At 36.1% G+C, this 19,442-nt stretch overlaps 1 protein-coding gene across 1 annotated transcript in view; it reads left to right on the plus strand.

The window, feature by feature from the left end:
• The window catches only part of SLC9B1 (solute carrier family 9 member B1), a 70,538-nt gene that overhangs the window by 46,319 nt on the left and 4,777 nt on the right, over nt 1–19,442 (plus strand). Inside the window, exons 4-9 of the mRNA XM_057706878.1 lie at nt 2,628–2,798; nt 3,994–4,136; nt 5,215–5,342; nt 11,826–12,001; nt 17,166–17,272; nt 18,152–18,301. Of these exons, the coding sequence (XP_057562861.1) occupies nt 2,628–2,798; nt 3,994–4,136; nt 5,215–5,342; nt 11,826–12,001; nt 17,166–17,272; nt 18,152–18,301 (875 nt within the window). The remainder of the gene's footprint in view (nt 1–2,627; nt 2,799–3,993; nt 4,137–5,214; nt 5,343–11,825; nt 12,002–17,165; nt 17,273–18,151; nt 18,302–19,442) is intronic.

Below are 19,442 nucleotides of genomic sequence, written 5' to 3' on the forward strand. Positions count from 1 at the left end.
CTGCACTTCAAAGACTTTATTTTATTACCTTCCAGCTTCTATTGTTGCTGCTGAGAACTGACAACCTGCTCTAATGTTTATTTCTTTATGACTAATCTGTGTTTTTCACTTTAGAGTCTTTAAGACATTAGTTTTTGTTTTTGGTGGTCTGTAGTTTCTCAACATTGTGTCTAAGTATCTATTTATTTTTATTTAATCCTGGTGAGAACTTATTTTACTTCCTGTGTCCAAATCAGTACAGAATTGATTATGGTTTTAATCAAGTCTATAAATTTGTTAAGCCGATTATCTTCTCAAATATTGTCTCTTTTTCACTCTTTCGATTCTGTGTCTGAAATTACTATTAGATATATTTTACATCTTTTGCAAAATCTAAGTATCTCATATTTTCCATCTCATTTTTCTTGTTATACTACACTCTAGGTAATTTCCTCATATCTACCAGTTTACCATTTTTCTCTTTTCAGCTGTATCTAGCCTGCTATTTAAGGTATCTGGTGATTTTTGAAATTTCAGTAATTATTTATGGTTTCTTTCTAAATGTTCTATCTGATTCTTTTACAGTGCTTCCAGATATTTCTTTTCTTATGTCTTAAGTATTTTTTTAATTGTCTTGAGTTTATTTGAAAATACACATTTGGGGCTTCCTAAGGTGGCACAGTGGTTAAGAATCCACCTGCCAGTGCAGGGGACACGGGTTTGATCCCTGCTCCAGGAAGATCCCACATGCCACAGAGCAACAAAGCCTGTGCACCACAACTATTGAGCCTGCGCTTTAGAGCCCATGTGCCGCAACTACTGAAGCCTGCGCGCCTAGAGCCCGTGTTCCACAACAAGAGAAGCCACGGCAATGAGGAGCCTGGGCACTACAAGGGAGAGTAGCCCCCGCTCGCCGCAACTAGAGAAAGCCCGTGTGCAGCAACGAAGACCCAACACAGCCAATAAGTAAATTAATTAATTAAAAAAAAGAAAATACATATTTTATATTGTCTATCTAGTGGTTCTGTTAGCTGAAGTTTTTGGATACCTAATCCCATTCTTTGTTGAATCTATCAACTTTTGCTCATGGGGATTACTTCTTATTTTGTACGTTTTTATTATAAATTCAGATTCACTGGGGCTTTGTCTTTGAGACTTTATGCAGTCTGGAATCAGGAATATCTATTAGGGATATTTTGAGCTAGCATCTACCAAGTGCCCTAAGGATACTTCCATGGGAATATACATTTTTATGCCAAATATAGGGTTTGGAGTTTCCTAAACCATGCAAATCATGTAAATTTGAGCCCAAAACACAAATTAGTTGAGGTCTAGATGAATTCTCAAAAGTGATTTTACCATCCAGAGACCAGCTAAGGCAAATAATCTGCCTTGTCTTCTTTTGTCAGTAGAATGATAATTGTTAGTAAGAGTTAAGTCCTTTAAGTATTCCAATTTTGTGGAGTATAATCAGAGAGAAGGGGACAAGAATCTTATTTCTAATTTTCTGCCTTGAGTTTGTCAAAATCCCCCTCTTTTACCCTTGGCAGTTTGATGCCACCAGAAAGGAGACACAGCTAAAGAATATATTTAAGCTGTTTTAGGGACCTGAAAAAAAAATTAGAACTTATGATTCATAGTAAATGACAGTAGCTGTTTAATTTGCAGATGGCAGTTTTCAGAATAATCTTTTGTCCTTTACAGGAATCTATGAATTCTCCCTGTGAGTAGGGACTTTCCTTAGTACCTAGTTGCCAGAGATGAGATGTCTACTACCTTATCATTACTCATCCTGTCCACCTCTACTTCCTATACATAATCTAAGATACTTGGGACTTCCCTGGTGGTCCAGTGGTTAAGAATCCGCCTTCAAGTGCAGGGGACTCAGGTTCGATCCCTGATCAGGGAACTAAGATCCTCCATGCCACGGGGCAACTAAGCCTGCGCGCCACCACTAGAGAGCCCTGCACTCCGCAACTGCTGAGGCTGTACACTTTGGCACCTGCGCACCACAACTAGAGAGCCCGAGCGCCCCAAAAAAAGATCCCGCATGCTGCAACTAAGACCTGACAGACAAATAAATAAATAAGTAAATATTTTATTTTTTAAATCTAAGATACTTTACATTCTCCCAAAGACTGGGTCTGCTTTTTTCTCAGCCTTTATCCCCTTTAATAATTTGTACCAAACATCGACAGAGTTATCCTTTCAATACAAATATTTAGTCTGCTGCCATTAAAAAATGTGTCACACTGCCACTGTGATCTTCAGTAAGTTTGAGAATTCTTAATTACAACCAGTCATCTTATTCCTGGTGAAAAAGCTGCTTTAAAATATAAAATGAAGTTAATTTCTTCATATTGCCGTGACATTTTTAAAATGCCATATATTATGAGACAGCTTAGCACTTTAAAGGAAACATAAATAATTTAAAATTTTTTTAATAAAAATACTTTTTTTAGATTGACAGGGATTTGGGAATATATGGTAAACAGACATTTCTTTAACCATACTAGCAAGCAACATTAGTATACATTATATATCATTATATAGGATTGGCTATTAACATATTTGATGAAATCAAATTCCTCTCTTATATGTATATATCCATGTCTAGATATACAAACATGTACTTTTTTTTATTTCAGGAGCTATACTTTTTATGATATGGTGTGTAACCTGGTCACTCTCAGGCCCTGAAGTTCTTCCTGATGGAAGTTTATTTGGACTGTTAATTATCTTTTATGCTGCCATTCTTGGTGGAAAACTTTTGGAAATCATTAAAATACCTTCAGTGCCTCAACTTCCTCCTCTTCTTGGTAAGTGAATAATTAGCTTTCATTTTTTTGTCATTGACTACATGTAAATTATAACTATATTCTAATCAGAGTAGATATAATTTAGAACTATTTCAATGTAATATGGTCTATATAGCTTCTTTATATGTGTACTTACTATATATGTGTATATATAGCTTGTTTATAGAAGTATTCATTCTCTATACATACACAAATTTTTCCTGAAGTATATTTTTAAATAATTTAAATATACTCAATATGTGATTCTTATTGCCTTATCATGTAATAGGACATTTTTTTTAACTTAACTTTACATGTATTGTAGAAAAGGAAAAATTTGAAAAAAAACTGAATTTTTCTGTAGATAACCTATTTCAAATACAATTACAAGATTCAAATACTACAGTGACTAGGGTACCAAAAGGTTTTACAGTTTTTGGGTGAGCTGTTTGGGCATGTCCACTATGTATATTCATCAACGCATCATCTGTCTAAACAATGTTACACCCTATTGCTTCGTCACCACTATTATATAACTCTCCAGGTAGAGGAAAATTAGTGGAAGAACTTCTCTCAGAGGTGTGTTGTATCTGAGTATTCAATACATTCAAATATTTAGTTACTGTCAGTAGAGGTAATCACTCCCTCTTATCTATAACACCCTTTCTGTGTTCATAACACCCTTTCAGCACTTCCCAAGTATTTACTGAATCTTTTTTCCTCCTCTCCAAAGCTTCCGCTCTTGTCCTAGCTCAGGCTGTTTGTTTCTAACCATTCCATGGACTATGGCAGAGCCTTCCATCTGGTCTTTCCTTCAGTTTTATGTCTATCTAATTCACCAAGAGCATCACGTAGAAAATATAAGAGTCATCTCACTTCCTGCCTAAAACTTTTCCATGGCGCCTTAATCTGCCAGAACAGGGGAGGGTAGGAGGTAGGGGTAGCTTTGCGTGATCTGGCCCCTCCTGCCTGTGGCCTGCTCCATTGTAGTCCTTTATGTTCCAGCAAAACTGAATTGCCTGTTGCCCCCCATTGAGATATATCACGTCCTATCTCCATTCCTTTATTTATGCTGTCTCCTCTGCCTGTATGTAACGTGCCCTTCACCAAAGTGATGAGAGACATAGTGTGTTTGAAGAAGAGAAATTAAAGATTTCTGTTTTCTCTGTTGGAAAAATGAACTGAACTGGACATGGTTTATTTTCTTTCTTCTAAGGGATGTTACTGGCTGGTTTTACTGTTAGGAATGTTACATTCCTCAGTGGTCACGTCTATGTTAGTCACAAAATGTCTTCAACTTTAAGAAACATTGCCCTTACCATTATTCTAGTGCGAGCTGGGCTTGGACTCGATCCACAGGTAGATTTCCAATTATACCTTGAATATAGTTATTTTAAATAGTAGAGGCTGGTGGAAAAGAAAAAAGGCAGAATTTTTCTTATAGCTGTTCCAGGTAGAGCAAAACTAAGACAAAGAACAAAGATTTTGCAGAAACATTGACACAATTTCTGATACGAATATTGCCGATATGAAATCACTGTGATGTAAGATCTCTGTTAGAGATAGTGTTTAATTGTTTACATAGAGATAAATGTCCCTTATGTAACATTTGTATTATTTGGGAGTTGTGGCTTTTCTGTGGAGAACTATTTATTTTTCAGTTAACAAGGAATAAGGTCATTCTGTAAAAGGTTATTGCTTTTTTTTATTTTTTTTCAGAATGATTAATAGTTTCAATAGTATTGTTTTATGAATTTTTCCCACAGAACTATGTTCCTGATTATCTTTACATTTCTGTAAAAGCTAATCTTTTAAAATATTTCGTAAAATTTTACTGTCTAGGGATCATAAATCTATTTGGGTTTTTAAAGATGGATATTCATGAATATAACAGCTAGTCAGGATATAACAAATATGGCAAATATATAAGATTGGTAGATGTATCTCCAGACCATAAATATAGACAGTAATAATTTATTATATTATTCAGTAGAAAATTTGAACCAGTGAGAAAATTTTAAAGTTTTCCCTTTTAGTTAATTATGCAATTTTTAAGTGATTTTCTCTTTTGGCATGTTATAATTATTATGCTAATCAAACAGTTCATCCCTAGAAGTTAACTGATAGCATACTTTCATTATACTATTAAGAAGATTAAGGAAGATAGAAATAGTTATTTAATCACAGAGAAAGGAGCCTCTTTTTAATAATTAAAATATAACAGTTTCTTATAAAATGTGAAATAGTTTATAATCCAATATATAATGACATCGAAAATGAGCTGTATTAGCATTTAAAGCCCAGTGGGACACCTGGGAGATCTAGTTTGGTGAAAGCTTATTACTCAAAAAAGATAATGTATTTCAATACTTGCTTAAAATAGTTTTCTTATTGGCTGTTATAAGTTTGTCTAAATGTGATTATGTTTATATTTCAGGCTTTGAAGCACTTGAAGGGAGTTTGTTTAAGATTGTCAATGGGTCCGTGCCTCATGGAGGCATGTTCAACTGCTGTTTTTTCCCACTTCCTTTTGAATTTTCCCTGGCAGTGGGGATTTCTATTAGGGTAACTTTTTCTCATTTTTCTCTATGAAAGTATTCAGTTGAAATGCTTGGTTTAAAGTTATTGAAATATTCAGAATATTGTATTGACAAGCTTATCGTTACAATTCTTTCCACAGTGGTAGAAAATCTTGGAAATCAGTTGGTCAGAAACAGAGCCATTTCCTAAATCTGCGATATCCTTGACAAATATTCATAGTGCCTAAATGCTTAATGCCAAGATAATTCACTTCATCAATTTGTTTTCTCTTATATTGTAATCTATCTCTATTTTTAATCTAATGGTCTCTTCCTTATATGCTTATGTACACATATATATAATATGTATGTAATATATGAAAGATATTTTGTATAGATATAGATATTATAACAAAAAAACAAGCAAACACTATTTTCTTAGATCCAAAGTCCCATCTATTATTATCCACCACCCATTTCCCTTCATGTCCAAATTCTATAATCACTGTCTCTATTTCCTGAACTTTTCATTTTTCAATCCATCTAACTTTTGCCTCCACTTATCCATTCCAATGGATGCCAGTATGCATTTTTAAAAGATAAGGATATTTTCTAACTAAATTAACAAAAATTTCTTAGTATCCTTAGCTGATTCTTTTTAAATTTTGATATACTCAATATTTGATGGAATCTTCCAATCAGTCAAAGGATTGCATATCTATTTTTTGTCCAGTCCTTGAATATATCTCTCTCTCCTCAGTTCTCTTTTATTGTGTCCCTTTGAAACTCTCTCCTCCATATCTATTAGGTTTTTCTTTATCTTTTTCATCTGCTTGCCTCTGCAGTACGCACTGGAAAATTTTCTCTAATGAGTTCTCTAGATTATTAACTCACTTTATAGTTATGTCCATGTCACCTATTTATTTATTTAATTTTGGCAATCAATTGTTAATTTGTAAGAACAATAGTTAAGTATTATGATACAGTATACTCTCATGATTCTGAGAGTATTTGTAGTTATTCTGAAGTTATTCTGAAGTCATGTTCTTATTGTTCTCTTTTAGTAATCCCTTTTCTCAGGTATAAATTTTTCCATTTAGTGAACATGGTGCTTCAATTCAAAGTCTTGGCTTTCCCCAAATGTTTGGTGATACTTTAATGGGTACTCATTTTTTAAGTTGAAACTTCCTATTAACTTGTGATTATTTTAACTGTTTGTTTTTGCCTTCTTGCAGGGAATAGGCCAGTCAGGCTGAGATTAAGATTTTTTTTTTTTTTTTTTTGCCACACCTTGTGACTTGTGGAATCTTAGTTCCCTGATCAGGGATTGGACCTGGGCCAAGCAGTGAAAGTGCTAAGTCCTAACCACTGGACATCCAGGGAATTCCCTAAGAGTCTTATGCAAATGATTTATTAAGGGAGCTCTCAGAAGAAACCTCTGAGTGGAGAAAGCCAGATAGGAGTGTGGGAAAAGTCAGTGGTTCCAAAACTTTGCCACCCATTAAAATCACCTGGAGAGCTTTTGAAAATCCTAGAAATTAGAGGAGTGATGTCAGCAAGATGGCAGAATAGGAAACTCCAGGCTCATGTTCCCACATGGAGATACTCTCATAACAATATGAGGACCAGATTACCTCTATGGTAACTCCATAAACCATTTGAGAGGTTACAGCATTCCATGCAAGCACAAAGCCGAGAAGAAGCACATTGGAGCAATTAGAACATTCCACTGCACTTAGCCACCATGCTGCATGCCTCTCCTGCACAGGAAAGGGCAATCAGGAGGAAATGCCCAACTTTTGGCTTCTCCCTCAGGAGGAAAAGAAAAAAATGGAATAGGTGTCCTACATTCTGGCCTAGTAAGAGGCTGGTTGCTGTCTCATCTGACTTGGAGCATTGACAGAAAAGAGAGTGGCACATTTTAGATGCCCAAGGTCCACTGAGAACAAAGGTGAGTCCTGTGAGTTGCTATACTCCAGAGATATTGCAGTACTGCTGATAGACACCTGGGGGGTACTCTGGAGTCAGAAAAGGCCAAAGTCCAGCTGGAGATAATACACCAAAGCCCAGAGAAGGCACATTCCAAAAAGGTTTGAGAGACTTCCAGAATCTTTAGCTGGGCTGATTGGTGAAGGCTTTTCCCTGGTTAAAAAAAAGTTCGTAAAGACCAGGAGAGGTGGCTGTTTTTTCAAATATCCAAATTTCGACAAAATATAACAAGGCATACAAAGAAACAGGGAATCAGGACTCAATCAAAGGAACAAAATAAAACTCCAGAAACCAATCCTAAACAAATGGAAATGTATAAATTAGTCAACAAAGAATTCAAAATAACCATCATAAAGATGCTCAATGAGCTCAAAGATGTCTCAGACATCTAAAATAAATCAGGAAAATGATGCATAAACAAAGTGAGAATACCAACAAAGATATAGAGACTATAAAAAGAACCAAAAGTAAATTCTGGAGCTGTAGAATACAATAAATTGAAAAATTAACTAGAGGGGATCAACAGCAGACTGTATCGGTTGGAAAGAGAATCACTGAACTTGAAGACAGGTCATTTGAAATGATCGAGTCAGAGAAGAGCAAAAAGAAAAACAAGGAAAGTGAAGAGATCCTAAGGGACTTGTGGGATGCCATTTAACGGACCAACCTGTGCATTATGGTAGTTTCAGAAAGAGAAGAGAGAAGTAGATGATCAGAAATCCTGTTTGAAGAAATATTGGCCCCAAACTGCCAAATTTGAGAAAGAAAATGGACGTACAAATTCAAGATGATCAAAAAACTCCCATAAAGGAGATAAAACCAAAAAGGGCTTTCCTGGTGGCACAGTGGTTAAGAATCTGCCTGCCAATGCAGGGGACGCAGGTTCAATCCCTGGGCTGGGAAGATCCCACATGCTGTGGAGCAGCGAAGCCTATGTGCCACAACTACTGAGCCTGTACTCTAGAGCCCTCGAGCCACAACTGCTGAGCCCATGTGCCACAGCTACTGAAGCTTGTGTGCCTAGAGCCTGTGCTCTGCAACAAGAGAAGCCACTGCACTGAGAAGCCTGCACACCACAATAAAGAGTAGGCCCTGCTCGCTGCAACTAGAGAAAACCTGTGTGCAGCAACAAAGATCCAATGCAGCTATAAATAAATAAATAATAAAATTTTAAAAAGAAAGATAAAACCAAAGAGACCTATACTGAGACACATTATACTCAAGCTGTCAAAAGTCACAGAGAGTGAGAATCTTAAAAACAGCAGGAGAAAAACAAGAGTTCCCATAAGATAATAATTGGATTTCTCAGTGGAAACTTTGCAGGCCAGAAGGGAGTGGGATAATATATCCAAAATGCTAAAAGGAAAAAAAAAGAAAAAAAAAAAAAAACCAGCCAACCAAGAATACTGTATCTAGCAAACCACGTGTAAAAACTTCATGACACTGAATTTGGCAATGATTTCTTGTCTATGACACTAAAAGCATAGGCAACAAAAGCAAAAATAGATGGAAGTGCATAAAACTTTTAAAACTTCTGCACAGCAAAGGAAGCAACAAAAAGGCAGCACACAGAATGGGAGAAAATAACTGCAAACCACATTTCTGACTAGAGATCAATATTCAGAATATGTAAAGAACTCAACAAATAAAAAAACCTGACTACATAATGGGCAAAGTACTTGAATAGACATTTCTACAAAAAAGATATACAAATAGCCAACAAGCATATGAAAGTGCTCAACATTTATAATCATTAGAGACATGCAGATCAAAACCACAGTGAGATAACACCTCACACCAAATAGGATGTTTACTATTTTTAAAAAAACTAGAAGATAACAAGTTTTGACAGACATGGAGAAACTGGAACACTCGTACACTGCTGTTGGGAATATAAAATGGACAGCCGCTATGGAAAATAGTTTGGAGGTTCCTCAAAAAACTAAAAGTGAAATTACCATTTAATCCAGTAATGCCACTTCTGGATATATATGCAAAAAGAACTGAAAGTAGGATCTCAAAGAGATATTTGCACACCCACATTCATTGCAACATAATTCACAATAGCTAAGAGGTAGAGGCAGCTCAAATATCCATAGTCAGATGAATGGATAAAAAAAATGTGTACACACACACACACACACACACACACACACGCATGCACACACAATGGTATATCATTCAGCTGTAGAAAAGAAGGAAATCCTGTCACATTCTACAGGATGGATGAACCTTGAGGACATTATGTTGAGTGAAATAAGCCAGGACAAATACTGTATGATTCCACTTATATATCTAGAGTAGTCAAAATCACGTTAACAGAAAGTAGAATGGTATTTGTCAGGGGCTTGGGTGAGGGGCAAAAAGGGTATTGTTCAATGAGTGTAAAGTTTCGGTTTTGCAAGAAGAAAAAGTTCTAAGTAGACGTTACACAACCATGTGAATATCGTTAGCACTGCTGAACTGTACACTTAAAAATAGTTAAGAAGGTTAATTTTATATTATGTATTTTTTATAACATAAAAAAACGGTTGGCCGTTTTTTTTTGTTTGTTTTTTTTTCTTTTAGCATTTTGGATGTATCATCCCACTCCCTTCTGGCTTGCAAAGTTTCCACTGAGAAAACTACAGTATCCCAGTATTCAGGTCAAACTCCATCCTAAATCAGATCAGAATGTCTTGGAATGTGATCCAGGCATCAGCGTTTTTTAAAAAATCCCCAAGTCCATGGGAAGATCACTCTCAGTGACCACTGCTTTCCAATATTTAAACCTTTGTGTAATCCCCTCTTCTTGACTGTGGGCTGGACTTACTGACTTGCTTCTCATGGACAGGATACGGCGGAAGTGGTAGGATATTACTTCTAAGATTAGGCCATAAGAAGACCGTGGCTTCTGTCTTCCTTGTTCTCTCTCGCACTCTCTTCGATCGCTTGTCCTGGGGGGGGTCAGCTGCCATGTTGCGAGCAGCCCTGTGGAGAAGCCCCCAAGGCAAGAGACTGAAGACCTGTCAACAGCTGTGTGAGTAAATTCAGAAACAGATCTTCTCCCACCCACCTCATGAGAGACCTTGTGCAGGAGGAGGTACACAGCTAAGCCATACCCAGCTTCCTGACCCACAGAGGTTGTGACATAATAAATGTGGGTTGTTTTGAGCTGCTGAGTCTGGGCATGATTCGTTAAGCAGTAACAGGTAAATAGCACACTAGGTGGTTCCAATGTGCGGTAAAGTTCAGGAACCACTGAACTAGGCAGATGTGTTTTCAGAGAATTCTAGGTCCTTACTGAGTCCCCAGGGAAACCTCGAGCGTAACATGCCCCAGAGAGGTAGTACAGCCAGAGGCAGAGGAGCTAAACTGTTAGACTCTCACATCAGTCAGTCATTGGCAGGAGCTGTCTGGAAGGGGGAAGTGGGGAACTTCCCTAGCATCTGCAGGTGAGCTCTTGTTATCAGGGCAAGGCTCCCAGAAAGCTGCAGGTGTCAGTGGTTAGCAGGCAACAAGCAGCAGCTGAGGGACCCGTGCACTGGCCTGGCAGATGCGTTCTGGTGGGGCACCACGTGCGGTGCTACACACAGCATACTGCAGCATTTAGAAGGTGAATGTGGAAGAGGCAAGGCAAGGTTCGGGCTGGGGTATACCAACAGAAGGTATTCTGAGCAAGAATTTCCCCATTCCTCACAGGTGTCAACAACCACCCCAGAAATTTTCTCATGTGCCTTTGTAACTTAGGTGCCCACACTCGCTCCTTCTTTCGGACACATATCTTCCTTACTGACTTGTTCAAGAGGTAGGGATGGTGTGGAGACTACACCTGACTGGCCATTCTCACAGCAGTACTCTAATCCCCATTTGATTTCCTCTGAGGTCTCTCCTACTTCCAGCATCTGCCGTTTCTGGGCTTGGGGCATGTTTAGAAGTACACCATATCTTTTGTAGCAATCTTTACGTATACGCATCTTGGCTTATGGTTTCCTTTTTCGGTCCTAAACTCTCTGTCTCTGATCTTCCTGGGATACACTTAGTTTCTTGTCCATTGAAGATTCCCCTTTTGTCTTCTAGCTGGGTTATGGATTTTCCTATCATTTTCAATGTCTTCATCTCAAATGGTTTTGAGATGGAGGTAGAGGCTGCAATTTGTGCTTGACCCAACATCTTCAATGAAATTTCTTTAAAGTTTTAACCAGCACCAAAGAATGTGTGAACATTTTTACCACCATTAAATGACATTCACTCAAAAGCAGAATTTTTACATTCAAAGTCATCGTAAAGGTTAATATATTCGTTGTACAATTTACTATAAAACATTGGTTGAAAGGATGTGTTTTGTTTGTTTTTTTGTTCTTTTTTTTTTCTTTCAGATCTTTATTGGAGTATAATCGCTTTACACTGTTGTGCCATTTTCCACTGTACAACAAAGTGAATCATCTCTATTTATACATGCATCCCCATATCTGCTCCCTCGTGAGCCTCCCTTTCACCTTCCCTATCCCACCCCTCTAAAGGATGTTTTTAAATTGGTTTTCAAAGATTTTTCTCTCAGTTTTGTAGTCAGTGCAGTCTCTCCTGCTGTTGTTGTCCCTTCCATGCTGCGTTTGCAAGAAAAGGGCTATGGTGTTGAGAAGGGCATTCCAACCTTATTAATAGCTGCCAGCAGTCTGGATGACATCATGGCTATCACTGGATTCAATACATGCTTCAGCATAGTCTTCTCCACAGGTAAACAGAAAAGTACAGCAGCTACCGCATGATTCATTGCCTTTTTGTTGTTGTTCTTTAAACAAGGTTTCTGGCTTTGCTTCTTCATTTATTAATGAAGACTCTCGATGTAACATCTTTTTATTCTTCATAGAAAGCTCATTCTAGACCAGAGAAGGCGTTTCAGTGGGTTAAGATACTACTACTTAACACAGATGGTGTCCTTTTAATAACCAAATATCCCAGTTAATTTGATAACCCATACTATTACCATTTATCTGCTCTTGTCACTTTGGAATTTGATCACAGTTTTCAACAGAAAAATTTAGGCATCAATATTACTAGTGTATCGAACAGATGTTTTAGAGATGTACCTTTCTGGCCATCATTATAAATAACTGGTTGCGGTGTTATTAAGACAACTTAAATATATAGGGTGTGGACAAGTGTGTGTCTTCTTGGTAGTGATGCGACAAGATCCTGCACCAGTTCTAAATCCCAAGGTGATACTTGGTCTTGAATGTCACTCGGCAGAAATTGTGAAAGTAAATATTCCATGTTTAATAATGCTTTAATTATCTGCCTATGTGCTTCCGTATTTTTTTCAGACATTCCAAAGTGTTTTAATATTTCACAATAATTAACTCATTAATCCTTACATCCTCTGATTGTGCTTCTGTATTATCAAAGCATCAAAACTTTTTAAAGTTGACAAGTTTTATATATATATATATATAGTTTCTCTTAAAATCATAAGATATAAATGAATAAGAAGGAAAAAAGGGAAAAGATAAAATAAAATCCACAATAGTCATACCCCAAGGAATAATAATTCTGAATCTTTTGATGTAAATTCAACCAGACTTCTCCTTTTCTCCCCGACCCCCGTCTATCTCTAGCTCTTTCTCTCTCCCTCCCAATATTCTTATATAATTATTGAACATTAACCATACCTTCTTATAACCTGAGTTGTTTTGCATTTAACTGTGTATTGCAAATACGTTCCTTTTCAGTAAATATATTTCTGTGACATTTTTAATGATTGCATGGTATTCGATTGGCTGCATCATGATTATTTAACATGTTGAAAATTGAAGTTGACACCAATATTTACTGTTAGAATAATGCTTGGGTGAACATCTTACAGCTAAATAGTTGTACCTAATATTAATATTTTCTTAATCTTAAAAGAGGAATTGTTGAGTTCAAAAGTATATAACATTATAAGATTTTTGAAATATATTGCCACAATATCATGTCCTACCAGGGTGCACAAGCATGACACTTTCTCTTCACCTTCTTCAAAACTGGGTATTTACTAGTCCTTTTAGCTAATTTGATAGGTGAAGAGTAAGGTCTCTTTAAATGAAGTACTTTGAATACCAGTGATATTAAACAAATGTTTGTATTTATTGGCCATTAGCATTTTGGAATGTTTTATAGATTTCTTTTCATGAAGTATTTTGCCTGTATCCTTAGGTGTGTTCATCATTTGTTCTTTTGATTTGTTAAGTTTCTGCATAACATTAAGAATGATAACCATTTGTTTTACATCCTGTGGTTTCTGTAATATGACTTTTAACTTTATCTCTTTTTTGCCATTCAGAAGTCCTAAATTTTTTATTGTCAGATCTGGCCATCTTTTTCTTCGTGACTGGCATCAGTCATTCTTTCAAAAAATATTTTTTGTGCTCCTCTTCCATTGTACCAGCTACTGTATCAGACACTGAGGATAAACAGTAAACAACCATATTAGTCTTTTGTTTTTTTGTTTGGTTTTTTTTTAAGCTCTTTATTGGAGTATAATTGTATACATTCTTGTGCCAGTTTTTGAGGTACATCAAAGTCAATCAGCTGTATTTATACATGTATCCTCATAGCCCCTCCCACCCTCCCTATCCTGGCCCTCTAAGGCAGCACCCATCATCAAGTTTATCTCCCTGTGTTATGCAGCAACTTCCCACTAGCTGTTTTACATTTGGTAGTGTATATATGTCAATGCTACTCTCTCAGTTTGTCCCAGCTTCCCCTTCACCCCCTCCCAACCCTGTGTCCTCAAGTCCATTATCTACATCTGCATCTTTATTCTTGCCCTGTCACTGGGTTCATCAGTACCATTTTTTTTAAATTACATATATATGAGTTAGCATACGGTATTTGTTTTTCTCTTTCTGGCTTGCTTCACCCTGTATGACAGTCTCTAGGTCTATCCACCTCATTACATATAGCTCCATTTCATTCCTTTTTATGGCTGAGTAATATTCCATTGTATATATATGCCACATCTTCTTTATCCATTCATCTGCTGATGGGCATTTAGGTTGCTTCCATGTCCTGGCTATTGTAAATAGTGCCGCAATGAACATTATGGTACATGTTTCTTTTGGGATTATGCTTTTCTCTGGGTATATGCCCAGTAGTGGGATTACTGCATCATATGGTAGTTCTCTTTTTAGTTTTTAAGGAACCTCCAAACTGTTTTCCATAGTGGCTGTACCAACTTACATCCCCACCAACAGTGCAGGAGAGATATATCTATTGTATGTATGTATATATATGTATGTCTCTGAGTACATAGACATACGCACATGTACATCCTTACCTCACAACAGTCACAAAAATAGATTCCAGATGGATTAAAGAACTAAATGCAAAACCAAACAAAACTACCAAAGTATTAGATGATAATATATAAGATGTTATAATGTTTATACTCTCATAATATTGGGTGAAAAAATCCTTCTTAAACAAGATACAGAACCCAAAACCAAAAAGGAAAAACTGACAGATTTGACGATAGGAAATTTTACTGCCGTACAAAAGACAACATAAACAAAGTTGAACATAAATGAAAATTACATACAACATGTAGATAACAAAGAATCAGTAGCCCTAACATATAAAGAAACTCTATAAATTAGGAACAAAAAGACTAATAAACCAATTAAAAAATGGGCATAGAATATGAATAGGTAGTTATAAAAGAATATATGAATGGAAACTTACTCCCCTACTAATCAGAGAAATATAAATAAAGAATAACAATGTTCGCTGGAGCGAACCTGGTGTCGCGGCGTCCACAGTTGCCTGGCTGCTGCTTACAGCTCCCAACAACTATGGCCCAGTATTAGTTTTTATGGAGTAACTGCTTCATACTTGCTGTAAGTTCTGTAGATGTTTCAACTCACTTAATAGTCACAATAGTGCTATGCTCATTTTACACATAAGGAAACTAGGGGACAGGGGTTAAGTAACTTGCTCCAAGTCACAGATCCAGTAAGTAAGGGAACCAAGATGCAAAGGTGGCCGTCTTACCCCAGACCCACACTTTTAAGTACTATTCTATACTGCCTCCCAACACAGCAGAGAAGACCATGTTCTCAAGGAGTTTATATTAAACAAATAATTACAGATGTAATAAGTATTACGCAGTATAAGACGCTAGGGGAACATGCTACAGGAGACCAAACCTAATTTGAGGAGGCCCAAAAAAGTGGAAACCAAGCAGGTGCATGCTTAAAAAGTCCTCTTCTACCACATAACTATGTAAACTGCCTCTTAAAATTTTAGGGACTTTTAAAGTTTTATTTTATATATTAGATCTTCAAAACATCTATATTTTGGAATATGGTAGATATTGAGATCTAACCTTAACTTCCAGGTCAAATATCCTTCTTTATCTCTTGTGACAGTATATGACCTAAAGTCTATTTCATCTGATACAAGTATGACCGCCCCTGCTCTCTTTGGGGTACCATTTGCATGGAATATCTTTTTCTGTCCTTAAAGTTACAGCAGTCTGTTTTAAAATGGTAACTTCAGTCACATGCAAAAACCCTACTTGTCTACTCTTTTACCTCTTACCCTCCTCATTTTATGTTATGAGTGTCACAAATTACATTTTTATATTGTGTATCCATTGACATAGTTTTATAATTATAGTTATTTTTTATGCTTTATCTCAAGTTCCAAAACAGAATTAAAAGTGATTTCCTCACCATCTTTACAGTATTACAGGCTTCTGAACTGATCTGTGTGTTCACCTTTACTGCAGGTTTATATCTACGTGCTCTTGTGTTTCTGTCGAACATCTTTTATTCCCACTTGAAGGATTCCCTTCAACATTTCTTGCTAGGCGGGCCTAGTGGTGATGAACTCCATCAGCCTTTCTTTACCTGGGGGAGTCTTAATTTCGCCTTCACTTTGAAGGACAATTTTGTGGCACAGTATTCTTGGGTGGCATTTTTTTTTTCTTTCAGCATTTTGAATATATCATCCTACCTTCTTCTAATCTATAAGGTTTCTGCTGTGTAAGCCTCTGATAATTTTATGGGAGCTCTCACATATAATGAGTTGCTTTTCTCTTGTAATTTTTTAAATAAGCATAAAGCCTTTTGGCCTGTATATTGTTAAATTGGTGTCTCTGTAGGAGATCAAGGTTCTGGGGTTCCCATTCCACCATCTTGCTGTTGTCACCCTCCACTTCTATTATTTTTAATGGGAAGATAGTTCTAAAATATGTATATTTACATACCTCATTGAGTTGAATACACAGAGCATAAATGAGCTTTTTTGTGTGACTCTGGATCTTTTTTTAAAACGTATTACATAAACTACATGTATCCATGAGACGTAAAATATGTTGAGAAATCAGTTGATGCTTGAATATTCCTAGGATTGACCCTGGAATAAATCTTTTATTTTTATGTTGTTGTTGTTATCAAATTGTTCTTTTTATGTTTAAGTCATTTGTTCATCATAATAGAATATCAGAGAAAAGCATTGCCAGCCATGTGCTAGGTGCCAGAGATGCTCCTTTGCCAGTCTCTGTGCATTCTTCTCCCTCACCTGGTCTTTTAGGTTGGATGTGTAAGGGGAGCACATTGTGGCTTATTACTGCTTTGTTTTCTGGCCTATTCCGTGAACATTTCTGAGTTGTGTGTATGTATTAAATCATTGGAGAGTACACAGTTAATGTATCAAATAGATCTGCGTATGTTTTCACGTGTTTGTACATTGGAGGTCCATTTTTATATTTATTTATATGATACATATAAATATATGTATATATTTATTCTATGATACATACCTTTCTTTATGGATCACCTACATTTGATTTTCGGATGTGTTGGGTACGTGAAAATACTTCTCTATGAAATGTTTTTCTAATTGTGTGTCCTTACAGGTGGTGTACTTAGTAACATCCTGTCCTCTTTTCGGGATGTACTTGTTGGTGTGCTGGCAGGAATTGTTTTGGGAATGTTTACTCGATATTTTCCAAGTAGAGATCAGGTAAATAAAAAATAATCTATGTTTTGGAAGTTCAATATTTCTTTCAAAAGACATTTCTTTCAAAAATTTGAACTTTTGGAAGATCCATGAAATAAAGAATTTAATATTTAGTTCTCTTTCTCCAAAAGTAGCCTCCAGTGCCTACTCTCTGCTTAAAACTGAGCACAGTTGTGATTGACCGAGGTCCGTGGCCCTACGTGAAGCCTCTGCCCCCTGATTAGGCAAATAAGGAATATCAGAAAAACGTACTTAATTCAGAGAAGCTTCTCCATTCCACCCCACTCCTTGCCTCACTAAATTGCCTGTTGACTCCTGACATTTTTTAAAAATCTTTTTCCCTCAGACTTTACATTGAACATTCTTGGAGAAATATATTCGCATTTACCTCTGCGTACTTTCTGACTTGAATTCATTGCCTCCCCCTTTGACCAAGGCAAAACCATCAAACTCAACCCTCTCCCCTTGCCATTACGCTCGGATTTCTGTAGCTTCCATCTTAATTTCCCTGTGATCACGGTCTTAGCTAAAAAGATATTCAGACATTTATTTTTAAGAATTCTTTGGATATATTATATGGGACTACAGGTTGTATGGCTCTCTTTTCTTTTCTTCTTCTCTTACAGTTAAAATAGTATAACCATTTTACTGACGTGAGTGTCAGAGATATGGCAGAAGATGAAACTTAGTAATTGCAAATTTTGTCACTTGATACAAAGTCTGCTAAAATATATGGTGAGAAAGACAGTCAAAATTTTAGACATTATTTGATATAACATATAAAGACATGGTATCAAAGGGTCAGTAATAAATGATAGATAATATAAATATTGTATTATATATTTAATGTAAATTAATTTCCAAATATCTGTCTAATTCTAGGGGAAGGTTGAAGTGAAGAGAGCATTTCTTATTCTGACTATGTGTGTTTCCGCTGTCTTGGGCAGCCATCACGTCGGCTTGCATGCAGCTGGAGGTTTGTGTACACTAGTATTGAGCTTCACTGCAGGGACAAGTTGGTCTAAAGAAAAGGTGAATATTTTTAATACACCATTTTTTAAAAAGATAAAATAGCTGCATTTTTGTACAACTGTAATGGACATTTAGGAAATCTCATTCTAGTTGGAAGATGTTCCATAAGTTTGTGTCTTCAAGGAAGTAAGTGAATCAATCAAGGAAATAAAATATTTAGGAAAAGGACTAAAATGCAATCAGAAGTTGAGTTATCACATCAGGTCTCTCTCTTTTCCCCAAGTTTAATGCAATATGATTATATAACTTTAATTGATTTAATTATTTTATTTATTAAAATTTTAGTTATATAATTAACACATGAAAATATGCTCATAAAATATTAGAACAGTAAGAAGGCTCACATATGGAATAAAATGTAAAAGACTCCGTTTCCCAAATATCAGTCCCCTTCCCAAATCATTTCCTCTAATCACGCCTCTTATCTGTAGGCATTTAGATGACTTCTACTTTTTATTATTACAAACAGCACTGCCATGAACAATCCTATTCATGTGTGGTTTTGCAGATGTATGAGTTCTTGCATAGGAATAGATTTCTAGAAGTGGAATGGCTGAATTTAGGAATGGTGCATCTCTATTTTGATGGGTACTGCCAGATTGTCCCATAAAAAGATTTTATTTACACAGTTTACTACCAACAGTGGAGGAGAGTCCCTAATACCTAAACCCATCAACAATCTTGGATATTATCAATTGTTCTTTTTTTTTTTTAACAATCTGATGGGTAAGAAACTATATAACATTGTTATTCTTTATTTATATTTCTCTGATTAGTAGGGGAGTAAGTTTCTATTCATATATTCTTTTATAACTACCTATTCATATTCTATGCCCATTTTTTAATTGGTTTATTAGTCTTTTTGTTCCTAATTTATAGAGTTTCTTTATATGTTAGGGCTACTGATTCTTGTTATCTACATGTTGTATGTAATTTTCATTTATGTTCAACTTTGTTTATGTTGTCTTTTGTATGGCAGTAAAATTTCCTATCGTCAAATCTGTCAGTTTTTCCTTTTTGGTTTTGGGTTCTGTATCTTGTTTAAGAAGGATTTTTTCACCCAATATTATGAGAGTATAAACATTATAACATCTTATATATTATCATCTAATACTTTGGTAGTTTTGTTTGGTTTTGTATT

Source organism: Hippopotamus amphibius, chromosome 13, assembly GCF_030028045.1.
Source record: "Hippopotamus amphibius kiboko isolate mHipAmp2 chromosome 13, mHipAmp2.hap2, whole genome shotgun sequence".
Lineage (NCBI taxonomy): Eukaryota > Metazoa > Chordata > Mammalia > Artiodactyla > Hippopotamidae > Hippopotamus > Hippopotamus amphibius.